The 12,452-nt window shown below is 40.4% G+C and overlaps 1 protein-coding gene across 1 annotated transcript in view; it reads left to right on the top strand.

Annotated features, from left to right (window-relative positions):
* The window catches only part of LOC117299281 (transforming growth factor-beta receptor-associated protein 1-like), a 34,632-nt gene extending 30,139 nt beyond the window's left edge, over nt 1–4,493 (top strand). The window contains exons 20-22 of the mRNA XM_033782767.1: nt 2,086–2,246; nt 3,346–3,418; nt 3,893–4,493. Coding sequence (XP_033638658.1) covers nt 2,086–2,246; nt 3,346–3,418; nt 3,893–4,237 — 579 coding nt within the window. The 3' untranslated portion in view covers nt 4,238–4,493. The remainder of the gene's footprint in view (nt 1–2,085; nt 2,247–3,345; nt 3,419–3,892) is intronic.
* The last annotated feature ends 7,959 nt before the right edge of the window (nt 4,494–12,452 follow it).

Raw genomic sequence — 12,452 nt, forward strand, 5'->3', positions numbered from 1 at the left:
ATTAGGTACATTTGTGCACGGCATTGATTTTAAGCTTCAGAGTATGGTAAGAGAAATAGCGCCCTCTGTTGAGTTAGTGATGGCATATATTTAAAGGGATGCACCAGGCCTTGCCTGAACATCTGGCGTCACAATTCGAGGCTTGTGAATAACGCCAGAGACCGGCAACAAAACCGGCGTGTGTTTTGACCTTTGACCCCATACATTTCGGATAGAGATAAGCAGTCAAATTCTATTGCGCACGTGACAGGAACAAACTGTTTGGGCATCTATGGAAAGCTCATGTCACTGTGCACTTTTATCCAATTTCATTGTATCCAATGGAATCACTGGATCTGAGAAGCTGGGCCCCTGTCTTTATCCTTGCGGAAGGATAAAGACAGGGGCCCAGTCTACACCAGGCCATGAAAAACCCTAGGCACCCACAGCATGTGCCCTGTACTTTTGCTGTGGTACTCTTTGCAAAGTTCCAATACAAATTTTCCTCAAAGAAGTTCCCCTTACCAGAGGAATGTGCCCCTTCATGAACAAAATTCAAGGCCTGAAGCACCACACTAAGTTTAGTCTTGAAATCAAGTCGGTAATTGTTCAGCGCGGTGTAGCTACGGGGACGGTACACGCATCCATGATCCCAGTAAGTGTGTGACTCAGTGGCAGTTACCACGTGCTACCTACGACTGTTGCATGAATGAATCGCACTGTGACTGTTGCATGAACGGCAGAGTGTGTGTTTGTAACAAAATAGGCAGCGCCTAAGTCCTACACTAATTTAGGTCCCTAAAGCATGCTTAATGTTCAGAGTAAGCCAACTGTATTTAAAAGACCCTCGGCCTCTTTAAATCAAATCGAGCACATTGTGCACAGCATGAATGGTTTGAGGCTTCAGAGCATTGTTAAATGTTCAAAGTAAGCCAACTGTATTTAAAAGACCCTCGCCCTCTTTAAATCAAATCGAGCATATTGTGCACAGCATCAATGGTTTTAGGCTTCAGAGCATGGTTAAATGTTCAAAGTAAGCCAACTGTATTTAAAAGACCCTCGCCCTCTTTAAATCAAATCGAGCATATTGTTTTAGGCTTCAGAGTATGGTTAAATGTTCAAAGTAAGCCAACTGTATCTAAAAGACCCTCGGCCTCTTTAAATCAAATCGAGCACATTGTGCACAGCATCAATGGTTTTAGGCTTCAGAGCATGGTTAAATGTTCAAAGTAAGCCAACTGTATTTAAAAGACCCTCGGCCTCGTTAAATCAAATCGAGCATATTGTGCACAGCATCAATGGTTTTAGGCTTCAGAGTATGGTTAAATGTTCAAAGTAAGCCAACTGTATTTAAAAGACCCTCGCCCTCTTTAAATCAAATCGAGCACATTGTGCACAGCATGAATGGTTTGAGGCTTCAGAGCATGGTTAAATGTTCAAAGTAAGCCAACTGTATTTAAAAGACCCTCGGCCTCGTTAAATCAAATCGAGCATATTGTGCACAGCATCAATGGTTTTAGGCTTCAGAGTATGGTTAAATGTTCAAAGTAAGCCAACTGTATTTAAAAGACCCTCGCCCTCTTTAAATCAAATCGAGCACATTGTGCACAGCATCAATGGTTTTAGGCTTCAGAGTATGGTAAGAGACATAGCGCCCTCTATTTAACTTGTCGCTGCATAATATTTAAAAGTATGCACCACACAAAACAGTCCCTCCAACATGCTGAATAAGTACAAAAAACAGTACTTTAAAGTTTCTTGAAATCAAATCAAATATATTTTCGGACAACTGTGGTTAATTGTTCTTTGCAAGTTTTAGTCAGTTTGCTGTCGGCACTCAAAGGGCCTTTTAATTTGTATAAACATTATCAACCTGTACCCTCGCATGTACCCATTTATACTCAATGGTAAAGAGAAGCATTTATAGTAGTAAGGCATCTTGCTTAGGGACACAAGTGTCAAGATGGGATTCGAACCAACACCCTGATGACCAAAACTTCAATTCGATGCCCTAAACTGCTTTGCCACGACAGGATTGTTTATGTGATTGATAACCAACCTGGGCGCCCATTTTAAATGAATTCTATTCCCATTTTGTGTCTGCAGTTAGAGGAGCACGACAAAGCCCTACGTATCTTAGTCCACAAGTTACAAGACTACGGGGCGGCCGAACGCTACTGCTGTATAAACTCTAGAGGGAGGGATAGAGCTTACAGGAGAAGACTGTTCCAGATTCTGCTTGGTGTTTACTTAGATCCTCTCGAAGGGTAAGAACACTGGAGTGCGTGTTTGCTGTCGTAACCATTAATTGTTTGGGTCAGTGGCCAGTGATCAACCAAAGGCAAGTTCAACTGAAACAGTTATCGCGTTTTTGTGGTCGTAAGCAACAACTGTTCCGGTCAATGGCCAATGATCAACCAATGGCAAGTTGGTTCTGAAAAGAACTGGTAGTTGACAACTCAGCGTTTTGATCAGTATGCTCTGCCCTGATGGTTTTCAGGAGAGAAGACGATCAGATCATACTGATCAAAACGTTGAGTTGTCAACCACCGGTTCTTCTCAGAACCACCGCTACTTAAAAGAGATTTACACATAGACCCCTTTACAGATAGGAAAAAACAATGCATTTTGGGATAGGATGCGATGTTTTGTGATGTTCGTCACGCATAAAACGTGCATAGCTTACTTGCAAACTCTCCCGAAATGCATCATAATCACCACTTCCGGCCTATCTGTAAAGGGGTCTATGGTGTTACCACAAATCTCACCTACTTCTCTCTTCAATGTGTACTGAAGAGGTTTTCAACTAGTGGTTTAATCCCAACAAGGCCTGGTTCTTGATAATTTTACGGAGACGAAGTCGAGGTAAATTATTAGTTGAAAACCGATTCAACACACTTTGATTCCCATTCATAAATACCTTTGCGGTCAAAACATCTACACTTTTTGGTCAAAAAGTAAAATAAATGCAAAAATTATAATCGTTCTATGATTTCTTTCAACACAACACCCCTCCAGCTATGAAATGGTAAAGCCCTCCGCCGCCCTCGGGTAAACAACTCCTTGTAAGGGAATGCTGTGCACGTCGCGCGTATCGCGTGATGTGGCTCAACTGTTTCAGCCGTTGCTCTCGACCAATATGAATGAAGAAACTGTCTTATAAGAACCGGTGCAAGCTCGCGTGTCGGGCCCATGTTTGAACACTTTTTACTGGTCATGTCATAAACAAAGGTTTATACACACCCACGTGACGTGCTCAGACCAATAGCGAAACTGTCTGAGGTATTTATGAATCATGGTTATTTGATTGACACAATCTGATCACTTGTAACTTTGGTTTTGTTTTAAATATTTTTGTTTTTTTAGGAAAAAAGATTCTTTAATTGCTCCTGCCATTGCTCTGCTCAACAGTGAAGACGCTGACTTTGACGCTTCAAGGGTAAATGGACATTTCTTATTGTTTCAACAATAGGGCCCGATAGCTCAGTTGGTAGAGCACCGGAACGTGTCATGGTCGAGCGGATAATGAACATACATATAAATAAACTTGTGTGTACAACCATGAGTAAAATCTCTTTTCAAGGAGTGGTGGCTTTGAAAATAGCCGGTTTGGTCTCGACGTTTCGAACAGTATACTCTGCTCATCTTGAAATTTATAGTTACTCTTATTCTCCACACCATGCAAAGCTTCCTACACCATTTACTTCTCACGATGTTTTACACTATCAGCAGCTCTCCATTGCTTATTACCAAGGAAGTTTCTATGCTAATTAATGTTTTGAGAAAGTACCAATAGTGTCCAGTGCCTTTAAGCTATTTGCCGCCAGTGGACGTGCCTGCAAATAGGCCTCTTGGTACAAAACACTAGTGCAATGGTCTTTAAACAATTTCCTCATCATTTTCTCATTTCTAGGTCCTGCAGCTGATCCCCGAGAACTGGTCCACAGCCCTCCTCTCACAATTCCTAACCAACACAGTCCGTAAGAGCCTCCACACGTCACGCACCACCAAGCTTCAACGGATGCTCACGCGCACCGAAAACCTCAACCTCAAGGTTTCGCAGATCTCCCAACAGCGAGACCCGATCTACGTCGGCGACGACCGGAATTGCCAAGTCTGTAACCGCCCTTTCCACGAGCCAACGTTTGCCAGGTATCCGAACGGAGTCATCGTCCATACGCAGTGCGCGTGGAACAAAACCGTATGCCCCGTTACGGGAAGACTGTTTAGTACGAAGATAAGCTCCAGTAAGAGCTAGGTGTTCCATGCCCGATGTGGGGCAGACGGTTTTTCCAGGTATCCCAACGGAGTGATTGTCCACACGCAGTGCACGTGGAACAAAACTGTGTGCCCCGTTACGGGAAAACTGCTCAGTACAGCTCCAGAAAGAGCTGGTTTTCCATTTGATTGAGCATTAGGAAAGTGGCAATATAAACCTTTGTATTGTTGATAAACAACCCGCAATGGTCAGCATCGACAGCAAAACATTCAATCGTGTTAAAGGCAGTGGACACTATTGGTAACTGTCAAAGATCAGCCTGTTGGTGTATCTCAACATATGCATAAAATAACAAACCTGTGAAAATTTGAGCTCAATCGGCCGTCGAATTTGCGAGATAATAGTGAAAGAAAAAACACCCTTGTCACATGAAGTTGTGTGCTTTCTGATGCTTGATTTCGAGACCTCAAATTCTAAACTTGAGGTCTCGAAATCAAATTCGTGGAAAATTACTTCTTTCTCAAAAACTACGTCACTTCAGAGGGAGCTGTTTCTCACAATGTTTTTTACCATCAACCTCTCCCCTTGTAATCAAGAAAGGTTTTATGATGATAATTATCAGTGTCCACTGCCTTTAACAGAATGTTCTGATCAAAGTCAACAGTTTTTGCAAACTTTAAATTAATTAAAATATCTCTCATGATTGGTTGCTTTGTTTCTAACAAATTCAACATTATTTGTTTATTAGTTGTTACAAACTTGACATTGTTACAAACTGTGGTCATCTGTTTTTGTATTGCATTGATGGCTTTCCATATTTTTCCCAACCTCTGTTGGCAAAAACTTAGCTGTAATGATGCAATAGAAAGGTCTTACTCTTTACTACTATGATGCGGCCATCTTGCCACTCTCCAATTCAACCTAGCATTAACCAGACTGAGGCTGGAAGGAGAAATTAGTCTGGTCCCTTTGGTATGAACTGATAATAAGTACTGTCAGTCACTGTGTATACAGGAAACATGACTAAGATGACCACACCGTGGCAGTTTCATGAATTTCTTTGGCTTGGTAAAGACATCTTGTAAGTATTCTAATAATCATGTTAAATAACGTAAGTTATAAAATTTTATGAAATCTTTTCAAGTGAAACTTGTTTTCTTCTCAGAATTGTGTTGTGGCTATAAATACCAATTGAGCATAGTCTCTCACATGTTTGGTATATTATTTATATTTGGGGTCACAAGAAGTTCGGACACTGGTTTTTGAAACAATATCAATGTTGGCCGTATGCTTTAAACTTTTCTTGAAGATGAGAGCTTGTGTTCAAGCCTCAAGTTTTGTATTTATATTTTACAGAGTCTGTAAACTAATACATATATAGCGCTTTTCACACCCAAAGGGCGTCCCAAAGCGCTTCACATTATTACCCCTGGTCACTGGGCCTTAAATCACCCCTTAAACCATCTCAACTCCCTGGTGGGGAGTATGCAGTCTGTGCAACATTAATATGCGCTACTCGGCTAAACCAATCACAAGAACCATCTCTGCCCTCACAGGTACCCATTTACCCCTGGGTGGAGAGAAGCAATTATAGTTAAGTGTCTTGCTTAAGGACAGAAGTGTCATGCCATGGATTCGAGCCCACACTCTGCTGAACAGAAACACCAGAGCTTGAGTTTGGTTCTCTTATCCGCTCGGCCATGACACCCTATGAACTAACCGTGAATTGATTTGACGAGTGTGTACCCCTGGGTGGAGAGAAGCAATTATAGTAAAGAGTCTTGCTTGGGGACACAGGTGGTTTGACCGGGATTCGAACCACCATTCTGCTGAACAGAAACACCAGAGCTTGAGTTTGGTTAAAGAGTCTTGCTCAGGGACACAGGTGTCATGACAAGGATTCGAACCCACACTCTGCTAAACAGAAACACTAGAGCTTGAGTTCGGTGCTCTTAATGCCTAGGACATGAAACCCCAAACACAACAGCACAAAGTCGGCCGTTAAGCAGCTATATGTTATAACGTGTGCTCTAGACTTGGAGAATTAGAGATAGTGAGTTCGAATCCCACCTGAGTAGTTTGTCTGTGGTTTATTTCTCACCGCAAGACTCGGGGAAATCAGTGTTTATCACTTATTAGTAAGTCCAACCTCTGGAGAAATTCCTACATCTATTAAATTGTTCTTGTTCTTATTTGGCCGTTCTCTTCATTCTTTATATATGTACATCCTGTTACTTAAAGACACTGGACACTATTGGTCGTTACCCCTCAAAATAATTGTTAGCGTAAAAACGTACTTCGTAATGAGCGATAGAAAGCTGTGTGAGCAACTTCAACGACCAATTAAGTCCAAATTTTCACAGGTTTTTTATTGTATGCGTATGTTGAGATTCACCAAGCTTACTATTGTTTTTTGGTTATCTCTGAGACCACTCTCAGTAATATTATTTATTTAGGTCAAAGCACATGCTTCATTTTAGGGACCCATTACTTACAAGCTGTGCTTTTTTATGGGTTCCTCTACAGTTTCACTCCCTGTTTACATAATACTGTATTGTATTTGACTGTTATACTTGTGAATACTATGGAAATAAATGAACTGAACTGTATACTGGTCTTTGACAATTACCAATTGTGTCCAGTGCCTTTAAGATTCTGGCAAAAGCTAAAACCATTTGTTTTTGTTTAGAAAGTGTACGGTTCCATTACTATACAAAGTATTTTGGGCAAATTTTAACAGTTGCATCTCTGTGTACATTAAATAATTTTGTACGTATGAATAAATTTATCTTTGAAAAACATCAAGTTGGCCTGTTTTTGGTTTATTCTGGTCTTTGAGATTTTGTTAATTACAGGGTTACTAATAAGTTTTGTTTTTGTTTTGACACAGTGCACCTTATGCTGGACTTACCCCCTTGTATTTTTCGCTTCAATTTAAGGCCTAATTTTATGGACTTAAACCCCTTCTCATTTTTAATTTTTGTTTACCGAAGAGATGGCAAGGTGTAAGTCCAGTAATTTTATCAAAAACAGGTATACAATTTGAAAAAATGCAAGGGTTGTATCATATTAAAATCAAAAGTTGGCCCAGAATTGATAAACGGCAAGGGGATCTGTCCAATATCTTCATCAAAATAAGGCACAAATATAATATAAAAAATGGTAAAGGGTAAGTCCAGCATTTCCATCAAAAGTTTGCCTCAAAACTTGAAAAAATGGCAATGGCAATCTTATTGTAATCACAAGTTGGCCTAAGATTTAAAGACGGCAATTGGTGGCCTAAGCACAGCATTTGTACAAAAGAAAAAAAAGAACAGAAAAAAAGCCCTTAGTTTGAAATAAAGGCAAGGGAGTAACCCGGTAGTCGGGCATTTTCTTCAAAATTAGGCCTAAAATTAAACAAACGTTGCGCTACTTGGTTTAATCATTCCACCATGGTTTAATAACGACCGTTTATTACAGTGTTGTTTGTTTATCGCCTTTAATACGATTCAAGCCTTCGATTCTCGCATTTCGAAACATTCCGCGAGATCTTGCGGGAGCCAGTTACGTACCCCTGTGATCTCGGACAGGTACCGGTGAATGGAACCAGCCAAAGCAAACGGAAGGTACCCGACTACCGCTTAACACCATATAAACGCACAATAGAGGTCTGGACACTCGACGGCTTGATGCCGCGTCACGATATTCAAAATGGCCACCAGCCATGCTTGAAAGTTTGTCAACACCGTGGATTTACTTACGATGATTTGATGTGATTTAATGTCTGTATGGGTAAGCTTTACCATGTAGTTTATTTAAGTTCATAATGTAGAATAGGAGTAGGCTTCTTGGAAGACGTGTACACTCCTTGATTGTCATAAAACGGGTTATTTTGTCGCATTTCTATTCCACCCTCCGAAGCTAACATAAACAACGGCAACCCGGAAGTTGTGCCCACTCTGGTCGGCCATTGCATAATAATGACAGCTTGCTGTCAATCAGAGGAAACAATGGAACTTTCCTGTGTAGCTTAGTTTTCAGATTATATTTGTTCTTCAATTCGTAGATAGTTGTATCTTAGATAAATCTGTGGGTCAGACCTACTTGTTTCTAAAATGTTAGTTTCGTTTTAGTTTTTTTTATTTTTGTAAACTGCTTACCAACCGAAATGACCGGTGATGTGGTATTATCCAAAGAATTAATAATGGTAAAACTGTTTGGCACCTGCAGTCCTTCACTCTGAACTGCCCAACTTGTTGATGTTTTTTTCTTTTTACGTCAACAGTATTTTTTATAGTATAATAAACTATTTTTTTTAATATTTTTTATTTAATAAAGTTTTTTTTTATAGTTTAAACAAAGGCGTATTTTTTTCTAAAATCAATCGCAAACACTTCTTTTCAAAATCACCTGAAATTTCATGCCAAGGTGTACTAAAGGTTTTAGTCGTTGACTTAGCAACTTTTTGTTATAAATTATTGCAATGTTTTCGATGTAACGGTAGCTTAAACTTAACCAAGATTATAATGAATATTAGAGACCCTGCCAATTCGTTCCAGTAACTTGTACATTTTATACTGTCTTTTACACATAATGTTAGATTATGAGGCAAATAGGATGAACAAACTTCAAGTTACACCCCTTGTCGTTTTTCCTAAATCGGCCAACAATTTTTAATTTCCAAAATCGCCTGAAATTTCACAGTGTATTCTTTGAGTAGTCCACCTTCTAATTTTATTTTTTTATATAACGGTGTCTTAAATATTATTGTACACATTAAAACAAATACTACGACACACGGCGAGTACCCACCAAGAACACCGGTGGAATCAACGCTTTTATTTATTCCCGCCGTCATGTTGATCCCAGCTAGCCTACACCCAACCCCAAACCCCGCCACCCTCCCCCAGCAACAATCCCCAATTCCCATAATGTCAAACCGATAATTCACAACAATACCGTTTCCCCCGTAAACTAATTTTCCATACCCACGGCGTGTGCATTCAACTCGAATACTTTGTAAGTTCGAACAGAGAGTCCACTGTATGCCTATGTTTCCTTGTTATTATTGTGTGCCTATACTTACAGTGTATGTCTTCCGATCACATTATATTTTTAAGTCCCCCTGTCTACCCATATACATGTACCTGCTCCTAAGTTAATGCATTTGCCTTTGCTTTGACTCGCAGATTATTTAAGTATAAAGCAAGGATTTCCCTATGCCATAGTACCATGCGAACCGTGCTCCCCAATTAAACTAAATTGTCTATATATATGCCTACAGAGCGTGCCTTCAACTCAAGTCCAAACCAAAGAGTTCCCCATATAAGTAAATGGTCCATACCTACAGCGTGTTCCTTCAACTCAAATATTTTCTAAGTCCGAACCAATGAGTCCTCCATATGCCTATACGTTTCCTACAACCCTGCCAACAGCGCAGGCCACTCGTAAATTACTAAGTATAAAGTACTGATTTTACTATGCCATAGCATCATGTGTAAGGTTTTCCACTGGCAAATTATATACTAAGTATAAATTATATACCAAGTATAAAGCGTTGATATTCCCATACCATAGTATCCTATGAAAAGTATTCAACTCACAAATTATATACTAAGTATAAAGCACTGAAATCCCATGCCATAGTATCCTCTGAAAAGTATTCAACTCGCAAATTATATACTAAGTATAAAGCACTGAAATCCCATGCCATAGTATCCTCTGAAAAGTATTCAACTCGCAAATTATATACTAAGTATAAAGCACTGAAATCCCATGCCATAGTATCCTCTGAAAAGTATTCAACTCGCAAATTATATACTAAGTATAAAGCACTGAAATCCCATGCCATAGCTTTCTATGTTAAGTATGAACCGAAGGTTTATCAGGTCTAAAATGCGAAGGTATCCTGGGGGGGACCCAAGTGGGTGTCGTGGGTAGGTGTCGGCTTCCGAAGCGAAGGGTCCCCGGTTCGAACCCCGGTGGTGGCAGCGCGCTGCCGTCCGAGAAGTCTCGACTCACCAGACAGTGGCACCCACCGCGCAGTAGCACTCACCGCTAGCACTCGCTTAGAAAAGAAACTTAAAACTTAAAACTTAAAACGAACCTATGCTCTTTTTTATATTAATATAATTTTTTTAATAAAACAAATATTTTTAAAACGTCTCCAACTTTCCTGAAGCTGGATTCGATCCCGGGACCCTTCGGTCCAGAGACCAGAGCCCTTCCACTGGGCCACTGCTCCTTCTTACTAATATGCGTTCGAGTTTTATTTTAAACCTTCGTATGACAAACTTTTATTTAAAACGTAGTAAAAGAACACCCGGGAATCGAACTCCGCACCATTGGGTGTAGAGTCCGGAGCCCTTCCATTGAGCCACGTCTCCTCTTACTTCTTTTGCGTTCGAGTTTAATTTTAAACCTTCGTATGACAAACTTTAAATTAAAACGTAGTAAAAGAACACCCGGGAATCGAACTCCGTACCATTGGGTGTAGAGCCCAGAGCCCTTCCATTGGGCCACTACTACTCTTACTTCATTTGCGTTCGAGTTTAATGTTATACCCTAGAATGAACAATTTTAAATCAAAACGTATTATTTGCCTCCCACTCGCAAATTATTTACCAAGTGTAAAGCAAGGATTTCCCCATGCCATAGGGAACAGCGCAAACCAATGTTCTCAAGCATAGAAAAAAGAACACAGATCGGGAATCGAACCCCGCACCATTTGGTGTAGAGCCCGGAGCCCTTCCATCGGGCCACTACTACTCTTACTTCATTTGCGTTCGAGTTTAATGTTATACCCTAGAATGAACAATTTTAAATCAAAACGTATTATTTGCCTCCCACTCGCAAATTATTTACCAAGTGTAAAGCAAGGATTTCCCCACGCCATAGGGAACAGCGCAAACCAATGTTCTCAAGCGTAGAAAAAAGAACACTGACCGGGGTTCGAACCCCGTACCATTGGGTGTAGAGCCCGGAGCCCTTCCATTGGGCCACTACTACTCTTACTTCATTTGCGTTCGAGTTTAATGTTATACCCTAGAATGAACAATTTTAAATCAAAACGTATTATTTGCCTCCCACTCGCAAATTATTTACCAAGTGTAAAGCAAGGATTTCCCCATGCCATAGGGAACAGCGCAAACCAATGTTCTCAAGCGTAGAAAAAAGAACACAGACCGGGGTTCGAACCCCGTACCATTGGGTGTAGAGCCCGGAGCTCTTCCATTAGGCCACTACTACTCTTTCATAATTTGCGTTCGAGTTTAATGTTATACCCTAGAATGAACAATTTTAAATCAAAACGTATTATTTGCCTCCCACTCGCAAATTATTTACCAAGTGTAAAGCAAGGATTTCCCTATACCATAGGGAACCGCACAAACCAATGTTCTCAAGCATACTAAAAGAACACAGATCGGGAATCGAACCCCGCACCATTTGGTGTAGAGCCCGGAGCCCTTCCATTGGGCCACTACTACTCTTACTTCATTTGCGTTCGAGTTTAATGTTATACCCTAGAATGAACAATTTTAAATCAAAACGTATCATTTGCCTCCCACTCGCAAATTATTTACCAAGTGTAAAGCAATGATTTCCCTATACCATAGGGAACCGCACAAACCAATGTTCTCAAGCATACTAAAAGAACACAGATCGGGAATCGAACCCCGCACCATTTGGTGTAGAGCCCGGAGCCCTTCCATTGGGCCACTACTACTCTTACTTCATTTGCGTTCGAGTTTAATGTTATACCCTAGAATGAACAATTTTAAATCAAAACGTATTATTTGCCTCCCACTCGCAAATTATTTACCAAGTGTAAAGCAATGATTTCCCTATACCATTGGGAACTGCGCAAACCAATGTTCTCAAGCATACTAAAAGAACACAGATCGGGAATCGAACCCCGCACCATTTGGTGTAGAGCCCGGAGCCCTTCCATTGGGCCACTACTACTCTTACTTCATTTTTTGCGTTCGAGTTTAATGTTATACCCTAGAATGAACAATTTTAACTCAAAACGTATTATTTGCCTCCCACTCGCAAATTATTTACCAAGTGTAAAGCAATGATTTCCCTATACCATTGGGAACTGCGCAAACCAATGTTCTCAAGCATACTAAAAGAACACAGATCGGGAATCGAACCCCGCACCATTTGGTGTAGAGCCCGGAGCCCTTCCATTGGGCCACTACTACTCTTACTTCATTTTTTGCGTTCGAGTTTAATGTTATACCCTAGAATGAACAATTTTAAATCAAAA

This window comes from Asterias rubens, chromosome 14 (assembly GCF_902459465.1).
Source record: "Asterias rubens chromosome 14, eAstRub1.3, whole genome shotgun sequence".
Classification (NCBI taxonomy): Eukaryota; Metazoa; Echinodermata; class Asteroidea; order Forcipulatida; family Asteriidae; genus Asterias; species Asterias rubens.